At 43.6% G+C, this 15,469-nt stretch overlaps 3 protein-coding genes across 3 annotated transcripts; all 3 read right to left on the bottom strand.

Moving 5' to 3' along the window:
- Nucleotides 1-6,279: 6,279 nt before the first annotated feature.
- Nucleotides 6,280-6,935, bottom strand: LOC123475234. The gene is made up of 2 exons (XM_045177648.1): nucleotides 6,695-6,935; nucleotides 6,280-6,652 (listed from the first exon to the last, which is right to left on the bottom strand). Exons 1-2 carry the CDS (start codon nucleotides 6,933-6,935, stop codon nucleotides 6,324-6,326), a joined length of 570 nt encoding a protein of 189 aa, XP_045033583.1. The 3' UTR covers nucleotides 6,280-6,323.
- A 1,307-nt stretch (nucleotides 6,936-8,242) lies between these two features.
- On the bottom strand, nucleotides 8,243-10,648 carry LOC123475569. Its single transcript, XM_045178441.1, has one exon. The coding sequence runs from the start codon at nucleotides 10,646-10,648 to the stop codon at nucleotides 8,243-8,245; it is 2,406 nt and encodes an 801-aa protein (XP_045034376.1).
- Nucleotides 10,649-12,203: 1,555 nt separating this feature from the next.
- Nucleotides 12,204-13,672, bottom strand: LOC123475568. Its single transcript, XM_045178439.1, has 2 exons — nucleotides 13,619-13,672; nucleotides 12,204-12,956 (listed from the first exon to the last, which is right to left on the bottom strand). The coding sequence occupies exons 1-2, from the start codon at nucleotides 13,670-13,672 to the stop codon at nucleotides 12,204-12,206; spliced, it is 807 nt and encodes a 268-aa protein (XP_045034374.1).
- Between the last annotated feature and the right edge of the window lie 1,797 nt (nucleotides 13,673-15,469).

Below are 15,469 nucleotides of genomic sequence, written 5' to 3'. Positions count from 1 at the left end.
TTCAAAAAAATTTAAAAGAATCAGTGTTGTCAAAATCAAATGAAAAAAAGATTTAAATCTAAATCAAATCATTTCGCCAAAATAGCTAAAATCTAAATCTTAAATCAAATAAAATCATTTTCTAGAATTGATTTAAATCACAATTTAAATCATAAATCAAAATCATGAAAAAAATGATTCAAATCGCGATTTAAATCGATTTCGAAATCAAAATCAAAATCACTTCAACATTTTTTGCTTGAATATAAGTATATAACCATAGCAATGGGAACGGCAATGGGAACCATAGCAAAGCAATGGGAAATCTCTTCGTCATTTTCATCCACAAACTCGTAATTATTTTTTGTATTTTTTTTGGCAATTGATTGATAGTGTAGCGGTACGGATAGTTTCCATCCCGACCGCTAGGTGGCGAACCATCGAGACTCGTTGGGGAAGAAGAGACCTGCAGTTGGGCGCGAGACGTGGAGCAGGAGAGAAGTCGGAGTATGGAAAATAGTTGATGAACTCGATACAGAGGTATTCAGGGAAGAAGTTCCAAATAGCCTTCGTGTAAGGTCACTAAGACTATTCTCCATGAGATCCAACCAATCAGCAAAAGCCATCCCCCCTGAAGGCACCTGATTAGAGGTATTTCCCCCGTCCATCAGAGGGTTACAGAAACCTCTTCCCGACTGGAATCAATGTAGCAAGCTGGCCTTCATCCTCAGCCTCATTCACATGATCCTGGTTGATTGCGAAAGACTTCATCTTTGTTAAGATGGATCTCCACATTAGCACCTCATTTGGAGCCAGAGAGTTCAACCCAGCCTCTCCTTGCTTCCACTCTCCATAATCCCTGCCATAGACTTTGGCCCACACTGCTGCGACCCCTCTGAGCCTAATAGGGATCAGTTCGTTGTGCTCCCTTGACCAGTATGAGTGTCTTGAGTTCATAACTACATTATAAACATTGTTACCGATGATATCCTCCATAGCAACATTCTTGGCGTTGAGTGATGAGACTTGATGACACGCTGCTAGGGTCACAAGCCACATCACATTGCGATCAAGGGAAGCAAGCACGCTCCGCAAGAAAATCTTAATATCATTTGCAGCAACGGGCATGTTCCCGATTCCAGCCACTGACAGTGCATACTGATCAGCAGCAGCTCCAGCAGAAGCTCCAGCCCTAGCAGCAGGTGCAGCAGCAGCCTGCGCTGCAGCCTGGGGCACAAACTCGAACTGCCACACTTGCGGCGACATGTCCGAAACACAATCCGGTAGAAGGGTTGAGAGAGCATGGGACAGCGCAACAAAGGCAACCCCGGTTTCATCTCTCTCAACTCCTGCTGCATCCATGTACCGTTCAATCTGCCTATCAACTGAGAAAGGCAGGGATGGAGCGATACCTCCAAGCATCTGGTTCTGCAAAGCCACAACTAAGGGATTTACAACAGCCATTTGTGCGACCAAGTAACTAAATAGTTATCAATTAATTTTGAATTGCTTGAGGGATCGTTTACGATCCCGATTAGCAATTGTAATTATACGGAATAAATGAAGAAGAGACCCTAAGGGTGTAGACGAATTTATTCCCAGCCCTTCACAGCTACAAAATTTTAACTTGCGGTATAGAAACCGCTTCCTTAGTCAGACTAATTTTAGCGACCAAAGGTAGATGCAAGTGCGAAATATATATATATATATTCTTGAGACTGCTTCCATTCTTTATTTCGGTGTGGAAGTGTATCCATAGGAACTCCTTCCGCCTCTGCCTCTTCCACTGTAAAAAAGACAATTAATTAATCATTCAAAATTGTTTTCTTTTTTAATTATCGAAGCAAGAGAGTGAGGGTGGATGTTGGGTGGGACAAAAGAGACCATCAGGGTCTCTTCTTCATTTATTCCATATAATTACAATTGCTAATCGGGATCGTAAACGATCCTTCAAGCAATTAAAAATTATATGAAAAATTTCGCTGCGACCCTAAGGGTGATTTTAAAGCTTTATGGAAAAAAACTCCTAAACTGAATGTGAAATTAAATTGTCCAAAGAGAGAGGGCCTGTATTTGATGGGGTCTCTCTGTTATAGAAGCGTTGAAAGGTGGAATGATTCGACCAGCGCCCTATGCGTATGATTGAATCTACTGACATTCCATTTGCAACGGCTTTAGAGGCCGATGCCCCTCTTGCGGAGTGGACGGAAAAAATTTTCGTATCAATTCCGGCTTCTTTCAAATAGGGTTTAATCCAGCGGCCTATTGTGTTTCCAGTTACTGGTTTAAACGGTTTTACCAAACCTATGAAAAGAAAATGCGAGTTTTGATTATTTCTTAGGCTATCTGAAAGATAAATATAATTGTGAAGTGCATGAACTGGGCAAAGGTTCATATGCTTCCACACACAGTTTCTGCGTTGGCCCTTTGTGTTGGGCTTTAGTTGGTTTATCTAAGCAGAATTCGACTGATGAATTAGATAGAAAGGAAATAGAATTCTTAACGATTGAAGCTATTTCTGATGTTCTTAACAATGTGACCATGGCCAACATAGTCGCTAACTTCCTTGATTGTTTCTTAAAGTCTAGGTCATCACAACCTTCTGGAGATCAGTGTTTCGGATTTTCTAAATTTGCCGGATTTGACTCAAATCCAAATCATTGCGTGTGTTTTGAAATCCGTTCCAAATCCTAAGCTCGAAAAAATCAGCAAAATCCAATCCAAATCCAATCCAAATCCAAATCCAAATTATTTTAAATTTGAGAAAATCCGATCCAAATCCGATCCAAATCCGATCCAAATCCAATCCAATTCACAATCTATTGTTAATTTTATGATTGCAACATGTAACACATAGTTACATACAAATTCTTCTACATATTTCTGTGTCAAGGTAAAAACGTTTAAAATTTAATTTTAATTTTTTTTACTTTAATCCCTAATTTAACATCAAATAAAAACCCAAGACTCAATTGGATTAGTTTACTTTTTAATAGAAGTTTTGCTAAAAAGTCTGTTCGACTTTTGATTTCTTACAAAATCCATATTTAAAAAAAAACTATAATAACAGGTTCCTTTAGATTTCTTAAGTTGGAATAAATCTTTTTATTTCTGAGTATTCTGACTGACAATGGTGAAAACAGCAAAAAATCAAAGAGTTAGCCACAATTCATCATTTTTGTTTGACAGCATGGCATGGCATGGCATGGCACCGAGTCTTTTGGAGTCTGAGGTGCAGCTTCAGATACAGTTTCAGACTCAGGTTCATCTTATAATAAAAATAATTGTAGTTAATATTAAACGTGTCATAATTAAGATGGTTGTAAATACCTAATAAAGCTTCATCGAGTGTTTCACAATCATCTTCTTCATTATCAGCTCTAGGTTCTGGCATCGAACTCGAGCTAGCCCTGTTGGTAAGGCTGGCCCCTTTATGGGCACGGGATCGTCGTTGCATTTAGATGCAAGTCATGAAACTAAAAAAAAAATACCAAAAAAATTAGAAATGTAAGTACAAGAGTCACAATAACTATTTTTTAGTGACCATAAAATAAAGATATGGCTGCCTAGTGCCTAGTGGAAAAAACGGCTAACTGGTAGCATTCCTTACCTTCTAATAGTTTTAACATACGATGACGAAATCACGAAATTTTTCAATCTAATAAAACGGTAAAGAGTCTGGTCTTACACACGATGGAGGTAAGAGGATCAAGTGCAGAGTCTGCAGACGACAAGAAAGGTAAATACTAAACAGTGGCTGGGTGGTACAGGAAAAAAATTCTAAATTGGAAAAAAATCCGAAACAAATCTTTATAAAGGATTTGGATTTGGATTTGAAAAAATCTGGGTTTTTGTTGGGGGGATCAAATCCGATCCAAATCCAAGCCATTGAAAAATAAGGCAAATCCAAATCCCTTAAAAATCCGGGAGGATTTGGATTTGATTGGATTTAGATTTGATTTGAAAAAAAAAATCCGAAACACTGCTGGAGATGCCATGTAGTTAAGGACCGTTTCGGGATCCCAGGTCGCTTGGCTTCGGCGGGTTTAAATTGGATGGGCCTTTAAATAACTTAATGATAGTAGGGTCTGAACCAAGATTAATTCCACTAACTGGTTTAAGGGTTGTTGACAGCATCGATCTATGGAGGTTGATAGTGCTGTAAGACTTACCAGCCTTGTGTAGATCAGTTAAATATTCAAGGATTGCTACTAGATCATTTTGCATGGGATCTTTATCCCGTTCCAGACCCCAACTTGACCAATTCTTCCACGCGCTATGGTAAGCAGAATCCGTGGAGGAACGATTTCCGGCCAGCAAAATGTTGACCACTTGTTCCGGAATGCCTTGCTGTCTGAAGTCCTCCCGGACAGCTTCCAGGCGGGGAGCTGCGGTAAAAAGCGTATTTTTGATCAATAAAAAAAAAAAATATGCTGCACAAATGTGTATGACACAAAAACTAGAAAACCCAACCAACCTGTCAAGAAAACGAAACAGTTAAACAATAAAAAAATACAAAAAAGACTATAAATCTACAAAATCAATTTTTTTATCAAATTGTTTGACTGTGTAAGAGTTCAAGTTACCCGAAAAGGGGGGAGGGGGTAATGAAAGTGTGACGCGGTGTGACATGGGGGGAGGGGGGGTCCTTGAAAAAATGACGTCACTTGACAATCGCCACTGCCCTCTGGTGGCCAATTAATTTTTCAAAAAAAAAGACACGTTGCTTTTACAATCAGTAGTTAGAATCTGAACGAAATTTTTATTGATCCCATAAAATGGACAAAAACAAATTATTTGCTTCCCTGTTTGAAGCGTATACAAGGGCATTTTCCGAAAAAAAAAAATACAAGATTGTCAGAAGGAGGTGGTTTTAATTTGGAAAGAGATAAAAAATGAGAGTGAGTTGGAACTGAAAGTCGATTGCCTTTTTAAAAAATGGAATTCGGTTTCTTTAAAGAAAAAAGGAAGGTTATTGAATTTATGGTCGAAGCAAAATGCCTTGACAAGCACGAAAAATAATGTCCAAAATGTGTTAAATGATTCGCAATTGAACACCACATTAACGGTCGAACCAATTGCTCTGGAGTTCATGCCAGATTCAGATCAGTTTCTTGAGCACGAAATTGCCGGTGAAGATATTCCTGAGGCTGCAACTTCGACCAAAGCAGTACAAAATGCAATTCCTTCAGTTATAAAGCCCAAACCAGCTCAAGAGCAAATAAAAACTCAAATTTCAATAATCAACTCCGATCTTGTGGGTCTTTTTAATAGAAAAGCCAATGGATTCATCACAACAGAACAAGAATCGGAACTAAAAGAAAAAAAGACAAAGAAGAAGGAGTTAGAACAATTGCTCAAAAGAAAAAAAAAATAATCAAAATAGGGCCAAGAAATCCCGAGAATAAAAAAAGATCAAGTTGGCAAAACTTTGCAAAACAAATCCTGAAATCCAAACTGTTTTGAGTATACGGAATAAGCCTGGGAAACCGAGACTTGAAGTTGATCAGCCACTTCTGTTAAAGGCGATTATTGATATTGCCGTACATGGATCTGTGGCTCACGAAAAACGTCAGGCAGATATCTACAGGAGCATCAAAACATTAGATGACTTAACACAGCAGCTGAAGAACGACGGATTTAATATCAGCAGGAGTGGAGTGTACATACGACTACCTCCAAAGCGGAGTACCTCAATAGAAGGAAAACGACATGTGTCAACAGTTCTGGTAAATAATTACAATTCCTACGTTTTGCAATCAAGTTTAACGTTGAACTGTATTATTATCCCAATTTAAATGATTTCAAAAATAGGTTAAACTTATCCGTGCTCAAAACGATTGTCATTCTAATCACATCGACGGAAAATTTTGCGCTACGACTTTGAAGTATTTAGAAGAGCTTTCGTCGATTCTTGGTCCAACTGAAGTTTGTTTCCTATAGCAAGACGACAAAGCTAGAGTTCCAATCGGGATGACTGCAGCTAACAAACAAACTCCCTTTTTGATGCATATGGAGTACCGTGTTTCTTTACCGGACCATGACTGGGTTGTTGCTGCAAAAATAAATTGATTCCTTCCGTCTACAAAGCAATTCAAATTCAATCAAATGGCATCGTGTTCGGCAGGAATCGTGTGTCTAGCGTTACCTTACCGAATTGAGTTGTAAATAATTAAAGTTGATGACACAAGTTTGAGATTGCGACGCTGACTGTATTGACTGACTTGTTGGATAGATAGATTGAGAGTCCCGGCCCGACCCCCTCCAAAATATGACATTGACACCAGGGGGGGGGGGGAAGGGCACAAAGAATCAGTACAGTCGGGCGGGTGACAAGGGGCCACCTATCGGGGGCCCCGAAGATCGTATTCCCGTAAATGGGCCGGAATCCTGGTTGTTCGGCCGGATCTCGTCGTCGGCCGTTGGGGACGTCTTTCGTTTCCAACATACTCCCCACCAGAGCCCATGCCTTGGGCCTCGACCTCGCCGACGTCAGTTGCGGCCGTAATGGCCACATGATCATCTTCTTCGACGTCAGCTGGATCGATCGGAAGCAATGGAAATGGAGCCGGATCGGGTGGATTTGGAAATTGCGGAGCAGTTGCTTCAGCTGGCTCCGGATTCAATACACCGTCTGCGATCTCCACATCTTCCGGTTGATCTTCTCTCAGTTCTACGGGATACAAACATTGAATGGCTCGGGTTAATAAATTACCGGATGGGAACTTGACGATCGCGGATCGGACTAAGCCGTCGCAGCTGGGGAGTAATTCCTTAACTACTCCCGTCTCCCACATGAGTCGTTTGGAAAATTTGTCGTGGATTACGACAACTTCTCCGACGCGGATTTTTCTACCCGACGCTCCCTTTGCGTGAAAATTATCCAGCTGCATCAGGTAATCGGAGACGAACCGCAAGCACAAGTTGCTGACGTAGTCACGCCTGTTCTGATCCATTTTCTTAAGTAGTTCACTTGTTGAATCGGGAGCCAATAGGTTGACTGCTGGCTCCGGCGTAGAACAAGTTGAACGACGATTGTTGAGAAACTGATTCGGAGTGATCGGGAGCGGATCGTCCACTCCTTCGCCAATGTAGTTCAACGGTCTCGCGTTAATCACACTTTCCGTTTCGATTAAACTCACTTCCAGCTCGTCGTACGCGAGACATGCGTGCCCGTTGGATCGTCTCAAAAGATCTTTCGTGTTCCTCACCATCCTCTCCCAAAATCCGCCCCACCATGGAGCGAGGCTAACAGAGAAGATCCAGCTGGTTCTTCTCATGGCGAGGAGGTCGTGAACGGATGGGTCGGATCGAATGTTTTTAAGATATCGAGACACACAGCGGAATGTTTGGGCGTTGTCACTGTACATCACTGACACTGGGCCTCTTCTGGCGGAGAATCGACGGAAAGCTAACAGAAAGGAGCGAGCCGTCATGTCCTTGGTTAACTCCAGATGAATCGCTCTCGTCACGGCACAAGTAAAGATGCACATGTAACTTTTGGGTTGCTTTTTGTTGACTTGTTGTGTCGGATCCGGTTGGTCGCCATCGTCTTCTTCTTCGGGAGCTTCTTCGGTGGGAAGCTCCGCTGCATCCGGGTTCTCTTCTTCTGGTGGAGGTTCCGGAATGACTTGTTCGACGGATGGCGCCGACTTGGATTTCCTTTTCGGAGTTGCGTTTTTGTAGTACAGCGGGCCAGCGAAATCGGTTCCGGTTATTTTGAATGCCCTGACATCGCGGAGTCGGTTGGCTGGTAGCGGCGCTGCTATTTGTCGGAAAGGAGGTGAAGTCAGCTTCTGGCACTTCACACAGGCGAACCAAACGTTTCTCACTTGTTGGCGTCCTTTCACGATCCAATATTTTTCTTTCAGTTCTGACAGTGTCGTCTTTACTCCTGTGTGTGAATTAAATACATGTTTGTTAGTTATTAACATTTTTACAACAGGATGGTTTGCTGGGAGAAGGATCGGTGGTTGAATGTCTCGATCCCTGAGGGCGAGCGCCACTCTTCCAATGACTCGGATGAGTCGATCTCGATTGTCCCAGACCGGTCGGAGCGATGCGATTTTCTCCTTTGGGTGAATTTGCAGTCCGAGCTGGAGTGTCCGAAAAGCTTTGGGATAGCGTTCTATTTGGAGCTGTCTGCAGATGGCTAGCTCCGCTTCGTTCAGCTCTTCGGTGACTATCTTGTCGATCGTTATTTCTTTTCCGGCGACTGTAATGACTTCTTTGAGTTCAAGTCCTGGGTCGCGCGTTCTTTTCTTCATACGGTTGAGTACTCTGAGGACCCAGGCTGAGGGACGACTGCTGCAAAGGAGACAGTTGCCGTTTTCTTTGTCTCCTCTTCCTCGATTTTCTCTTGAGTTTCGGTGGAGTGGTTTTCTGGAGAATTCGGCCATTCGCTTTCTCCTTCTGTCAGCCAGGCTGGTCCGTGCCACCAAAGTTTCGATTCCACCAGCGCATGCGCTGGCGCTCCCCGCGAAGCGAGATCGGCTGGATTCTCCAATCCGGGGCAATGTCTCCACCAATCCGCGTTGGAAAATTTTCTGATGGTTTCCACCTGTTTTCGCACGAACGGTCTCCTTCGATAAGGATCTCCTCGTATCCATCCAAGTGTGACGAGGGAGTCTGTCCAGTAAGTCGTTTTCCATGACTCGGTGTGAAGGGAGGTTCGGATTTTCTCTCCTAAACGAGTTGCTAACAAAGAGCTTAGTAGTTCGAGTCTGGGTAACGTTACTTTCTTTTTTGGGAGAGGTGCCACTCTGGTTTTGCTTGCAAGGAGGATGGTGTAAGGAATTCCGTTCTCCAGCCGGAGCCGTGCGTAGGCTACTGCTCCGTAGGCTGCTTCTGATGCATCGCCGAACACGTGAATTTCTGCGGAGACGATGGAAGTTTTTGAATATCCAATCCATCGTGGGATCTCCAAATGATGTAGATCCTTCAGGCCTTTCATGATGCTGCTCCAGGTGTTCTTCACTTCGGGTGTGGCGTCATCGTCCCAACCTATGTCTCCTTCCCAAAGTTTTTGATAAATTATTTTTAAAAGTAAGACTGTAGGAGCTAGGAAACCAATTGGGTCGAATATCCTTGCTGATATGCTCAGAACTTTTCTTTTGGTGATTTTTTCTCCTATCTGCACGGCTGCTTCCATTATAGTTGTAGGGTCAAATTTAAATGAATCTGAGCTCGTGTCCCATCTAAGACCCAGTGCCTTTTGTTGGCCGTCTATTGTGAGTGAAAGAATTCCGACAATCTGGTTCGACATTTCTTTTTCGGTGAGAAAGTCACGGAGCTGCTTGTTGTTGGTTGCCCAGCTCCTCATGTTGAGTTGGGCCTCTGAGAATAACGTGGCGGTTTCTTCTACCGTAGTTATGGCTGTTGGCACGTTGTCTGCTCCTCCGAGGTAGTCGTCTACGTAAAGCTGCTCTTCTATCTGCTCGACTGTCGTAGAAAATCTAGATTTGACTGAGAGCAAATGTTTGTTAATAGTGACTCTTAAAAGGAATGGACTTGAACTTAGCCCAAATGGAACTCTTTTCCATTTGTACGCGATGAAATCGGAGTTGGGTTCTTCCGGTTTTCTTGGCCATAAAAATCTGACAGCTTCAGCGTCTTCGGGCTGCAGCGCGATGTTGAGAAAGGCCTTTTCGATATCCGCAATCCAGGCGATCCGGTTCATCCGGAAGCGCATTAAGACCGAGAGGAGATCAGGATTAAGATTTGGTCCGGTCTCCAGAACATCGTTGAGGCTCGGTCCATATTTGGATCTTGCGGCGCCGTCGAAAACTGGTCGGATTTTTGTGGTGGCCTTGTCGGTTCGGTAGACTGGATGATGCGGTAGATAAGTGTGGAGGCCATCGTAATTGAAATCAGCATCTTCTACAAATCCGTTTGCTATGAGTTGTTCGATTTCTTTTGTGTAGTTGGCCAAGTCGACTGGAGATTTTCGGAGCTTGTGCAGCATGCTTCTCAGTCTTACTGCTGCCATCTGGTGGTTGATTTCCAGTCTCCATCTGTCAGTCGTCCATGGTATTGGCGTGCAATATCTGCCGTCTTCAAATCGCGTGATTTCTTCGCAGAACGAGCGGAATTGATCGTCCTTCTCCACAGCAACGCAGTCGTTTAAGTTCGCGAAATTTAACTTCTCCATTTCAAACCTTTTACTTTCTTTTGATGAGTCGAGAAAGCAGATTTGTTCAGAATTTTCTGGTAGTGGAAGGAGACTGGAATTTCCTGTCTCCCTGCTTTCCGACTTGTTTGATTGGATACTGTTAAAAATTTCTGATGGCTGTGAGGTGATCTGTGGTAGAGAGCAATTTGAATTGATTAGTAGTTGACTGACAATTGATTGACTTTGCTTCGATGTTGTTTCTTGGCCGCCGATGACCTTTCCAAGTTTCGAACTGTAGGCTCTGAGTCCGCACGGGCTTGTAATTGCTGGCTCGTTGAACATGATGTTGAACATTTGGTCCATTCCAACAAGAATTCCGACGTCCTCGTCTCCTCCTTCACGTTCGAAGCGGTCGTCTGCCAAATTTTCATTTTCCAACCACAGCTTTCTTGCAAATTCTGTAGTTTGGTACGGGCCGGTGCTTCCTACTTTGTCGGTTGCCTCCAAAGCTTCTATGCGCACCGTTGGGGCTCCTGGCCAGGTGCCCCGCACCGTCATTTCGACCACGTTGTGAGTTTCTGCTGGAGGGGCCTCTGTCTGGCGGAAGGCCCTGGTCGCGATTTGTTCCACCTGGATTATCTTCAGTTGAAGTTCTCTTGAAATCTGCTTTTTAATCCATGTTCTATGGCTGACGTCGTCGAGGAAGAGAATTGCTCGGATCTGCTTTCCGTATGGGCTTAAAATGTAAACGGTTGCTGTTTTGAGAATAATCTCACCAAAGGAGCTTGCGCACGCTGTAGTTGAGCTGCTTCCAGCGGCCGGTTTATTTGGAATTATAGTTGAGGATCCGAATCTGGTATCTTTCTCGGCACACAAGGATGTGTGGTGCTTTGCTCGGCATCGCTGACACCTGCGGGGATTGAAACAAACGGTGGTCTCGTTTTGGGAGCTTAGTCGATGTAACTGCGGCTGGAGCTGCTGGTGCTCCTGGTGCAGCTGCTGCTGGAATGGCGGCAATCAGTTGTCGGAACAAGTTCTGTTGATCTTGAAATTCTTGTTGACGGATGATTCTCTCTTGTGCTCTTGCAGCGTCTTGATCGATTTTTTCTTGGGCCCTTATGGCGTCCTGATCGGCCTTTTCTTGGGCCCTGATGGCGTCTTGATCGGCTTTTTGCCGTTTTCTTTCTTCAGCTTCTTTGAGTGCTTTGAATTCATCCTTTTTTCGCCTGACGATCACGTATGCAGCGTTGCACTCATCCTCCAGAGTGATCATGCTTTCGACCTCGGCATCGAATTGTGCACGGGTCGCGTTTGATACTTCCATGTCTCTGGCGACCGCTTCTGAGAGTCGATTGTATTTAGCTTGCATGCTTTTTAGACTGGTTTCAGCTCCTAGCAATATATTGTAGATTGTTAGGTCTATTTGTACGATGTCGTATTGGATGTTGTGGATCCAGCGTCTGACGTGGCCCTTGATGGCCCTCCGGGACGTTTCGTTCGTTCGGGTGGTCATCTTGGGTGTGATTGGAGGGAAGAAAATAGTTATTAATTTGTTTTTGTTTGATTTCTAATTGTTAAGCCTGTTTTTTGTTGATGTTTGCTTGAGGTGTCTGCTTCCAGTTCTGAGTGCAGCGCCTCTTGCGGTGTTTTTTTATTGAGTTGCTGCTTCAAGTTCTGAGTGCAGCGCCTCTTGTGGTGTTTTTTTATTGAGTTGCTGCCTCAAGTTCTGAGTGCAGCGCCTCTTGCGGTGTTGTTGGAGAGTGGCTGCTTCAAGTTTTGATTGCAGCGCCTCTGCCGTTGTTGTTGGAGAGTGAAAGTTTTTCGTCTCTCCCTTCTCTCAGTAGGTGGCGTGACGAGCGGCGGGTCGGCTAAGTTTTGGCTCGACCCTAGTTCACCCAACCTTCCGGAATGCTGTGTTCTGTCTGCTGAGAGAAAAAGAAAAGGGTTTTTGTTATGGAGTTCAGCTGTTGCTTATCTCCCAACTGATGTAAGAAGGCTTTTTTTTTTTGATAGTATTAGAGTAAATTTGTGGAAGAAAGACACATCCTGTATTTATCGACGACAAGACGACATTCCTAGAATACAGTGATGTGATTGGAACAATGGAGGGAATCTAATTTTCTTCTGGTTGCTCCGCCAGTCTTCGAATCCAGGCGATCCTGGATTTGGATCGTTCTCTCGGGCTCTCTCTGTGGTTTTTTCTGAGACTCTCTGGCGAGTACATCAGTAGCCCCCTTCCTCTTGCTCGGCCTTGCCGTGTTGGCTCTGTTGGTTTAGGTGGTGTCGGGATGGGAGCTTGTGTCGGCTCTTCAATTGACAGGCTCTCGTAGAGCAACTGCAGAGTCTCGTCCTCCTCGCTGTCCTCACCTCCAACTGCACCTTCTTCTCTTTTCTCTTCTCTGCCAACGGCTCCTTTTTCTTCGGTGGCGGCTGCCTGGACTGGTACGTTTGGTTGATGTTGTTTGGGGCCGTGAAACAGCCCCCTGGTGATCCGGAAGTCTTGGGTGGCAGGTGCCGATATTTGTCTGGCGAATTCGGCTCTCTCCGCCGGTGTCGGGAAGTATTGTCTTGGAGGAGGGTCAGCAGCTGCAATTCGATCCAAGACCCGGCGGAGATTTATTTCCCGCTGTTCGGGTGATGGGCCAATGATGATTGGATCGTCCGGACGGGATGGTGGGATGATTGGCCGGTTGCGATATTCTTCACGCCGACTTTCACGTTGACCTTCTCTGGTGTTTTTGTATAGTGGCTCCCGGATTGGGCCCGTCCATGGGGCAATCTCTCCTCGTAGGCGGGCCAAGTGCCGCTTTCTTTTCTGTTCGGGCCTAATTTTTGTTGAAAAAAGGGAGCCCTTCGTTGAGCTCCACTAAAGTGGAGCGTTGAGGGAAAAAAAAAAGAAAAGGTTAAGTAGTGAAAAATTGATGCAGGAATAAGCAGAGAGAGAAAAAAAAAATTATTAATGCAAGACGAGCTGGGAGAATTAATCAATTGTTTACTTTCTGAATTTAATTTAAGTTGATGTTTAGGGAGAGAGAGAGGAAGAAAGAATTTTCAAATGTTTTTACTTTTAAGAAAGTCAAAAAAGGCAAGGGGTGAAATGCTTTTACAGTCGAGTGTGTGTGTGTGAGTGTGAGGCGTTCAGATTTTCTGACGCCTCAGGCCGCCACGCGGTTTCTAAAAAAAAATGGCGATGACGGCTAGACGAAATGTCGAAAAGCACACACACATATACACTTAACTAAATTTTGGAAATTTGATTAAAGGGAGAGTTAAAGTTTGATAGTAAGAGCAGTTTAAGTTGAAAGAGTCAGTGGGTCTTTTGTTGCCAAAGAGACCCGAACGCTTTGCCGAGAGGCGTTCTCGTTTCAGTCAGTTTCACAAAAAATATACCGGTTTAAAAAAAAGAAGGTTCGAAGGACCATGTTCGGCAGGAATCGTGTGTCTAGCGTTACCTTACCGAATTGAGTTGTAAATAATTAAAGTTGATGACACAAGTTTGAGATTGCGACGCTGACTGTATTGACTGACTTGTTGGATAGATAGATTGAGAGTCCCGGCCCGACCCCCTCCAAAATATGACATTGACACCAGGGGGGGAAGGGCACAAAGAATCAGTACAGTCGGGCGGGTGACAAGGGGCCACCTATCGGGGGCCCCGAAGATCGTATTCCCGTAAATGGGCCGGAATCCTGGTTGTTCGGCCGGATCTCGTCGTCGGCCGTTGGGGACGTCTTTCGTTTCCAACACATCGGAAATTCGGTGGCGGTTGGATACTCCGGGCCAACATATATTGCTGTAAGATCTGGAAAGCATTCCTCTTCAACCGCTTTTGCCCATGGATTGGATTTCGAAAGATTGCTTGAAATTCCGGAGTTTGAAGAGATTACAAGAAATGTGATCGACAAAACTGTAAAACCAATTTTCATCTTCTCCGTTGATGGAGGACCGGATGAAAATCCGCGGTTTCGAAAAGTGATAAACATCGCTACCCACCATTTTTTGAAAAATAATATAGACGCCCTCTTTATAGCAACCAATGCACCAGGTCGCAGTGCTTTTAACCGGGTCGAAAGAATGATGGCTCCATTGAGCAAAGAACTCGCTGGATTGTTACTTCCGCACGACCATTTTGGGCGTCACCTCGATGGGCAAGGAAACACGATTGATACCGAACTTGAAAAACGGAATTTTGAGTTCGCAGGTAGAGCGTTAGCGGAAGTTTGGTCACAAGTTAATATCAATGGATTTTCAACAATTGCTGAATATATTGATCCCGAGAGTTCTGAACTGGATGATGAAATTTTATTGAAGAAAGACGAGCAATGGTTTTGTGTTCACGTAAGAACAAGTCAGTATTTCACCCAAATAGTGAAATGTATGGACACCAAATGTTGTATGAAACCTAGAAGTTCCTACTTCTCAGTGATACCTGACCGTTTTTTGCCACCTCCTATTCCCCTGCTTCAATCATCTGACGGTCTCAAAGCCAATGAAAGAGCCGACCGAGAGTCACACATTTTTCCTTTTTTATTTGTTTCTAAAACAATTAATTGGAGTGACATCTTACCAAAGTCAACTAGATCTTTCAAAGCTCTACCCTACGATCTGTATTGTCCATCGGTTCAATCTGAGTTGCTGGATCGAACCTGTAAAGTCTGCAACATATATTTCGCCTCAAAAGTAATGTTGAAGAAACATTTTGTCCTGCATAAAAAAAACCCAGCACCGTCTATACAAAAAGTGAGACCAGAAAGAGTTGCGGCCCGAAGACAGCGCGAGCTTATGGCCATCATTGTATCACATGAAGAAAGTGGAACAAAAGATGTAGAATGGTTCGACGAGGAAGACCTCGATCTTAACGGAATTGAAATACCCGAAGACAACGTTAATAGCCGCATTCCAATCATCACAATTGATAAACATTTAGCTCAGCCATGGGAAGAAGAAGAAAATTAAAGTCATTATTATTGGCTGGTAAATTAATATTATGGTAATTTACTTTAATAACTAGATAAATATTTTTATTGTTCTTTATATTTATAGGTTCTTTCGTCACACAAAAATGATCTGGAGAACATTAAATTTAAAGTTGACTGTGTAGATCGCTCCGCTTATGTACAATATACTGGAGAAATTTTTCTCAATAAAGAAAAAACGAACACGATATATATTTTTTATTTGGGTGGGGGGGGGGTCAAGCCAATTGTGACGTAATATAAGGAGGGGGTGCACCCATTTGTTACGGAGTGTGACAAAGGGGGGGGGGAGATGGTTAAAAAAGGGAAAAAAACACGTGACGTAGTATGTGCACGGCCCCATTGCATGACATTCTTGAGAAATTGTACGCATCTCAATTTATCAAAAGAACATTTGGCGGAA

This window comes from Daphnia magna, linkage group LG8 (assembly GCF_020631705.1).
Source record: "Daphnia magna isolate NIES linkage group LG8, ASM2063170v1.1, whole genome shotgun sequence".
Taxonomy (NCBI): domain Eukaryota; kingdom Metazoa; phylum Arthropoda; class Branchiopoda; order Diplostraca; family Daphniidae; genus Daphnia; species Daphnia magna.
The sequence above is the reverse complement of the archived record's forward strand: the minus strand, read 5'-3'. Positions and strand labels throughout refer to the sequence as shown.

Coding starts and splice junctions, on each gene's coding strand:
- LOC123475234 (XM_045177648.1), bottom strand. CDS start 6,935: ATGGATCAGAACAGGCGTGACTACGTCAGCAACTTGTGCTTGCGGTTC. Junction 6,653..6,694: donor GATCGTCAAGTTCCCATCCG/GTAATTTATTAA, acceptor TGTATCCCGTAG/AACTGAGAGAAGATCAACCG.
- LOC123475568 (XM_045178439.1), bottom strand. CDS start 13,672: ATGTCATATTTTGGAGGGGGTCGGGCCGGGACTCTCAATCTATCTATC. Junction 12,957..13,618: donor TCAATCTATCTATCCAACAA/GTCAGTCAATAC, acceptor GCTCCACTTTAG/TGGAGCTCAACGAAGGGCTC.
- LOC123475569 (XM_045178441.1), bottom strand. CDS start 10,648: ATGACGGTGCGGGGCACCTGGCCAGGAGCCCCAACGGTGCGCATAGAA.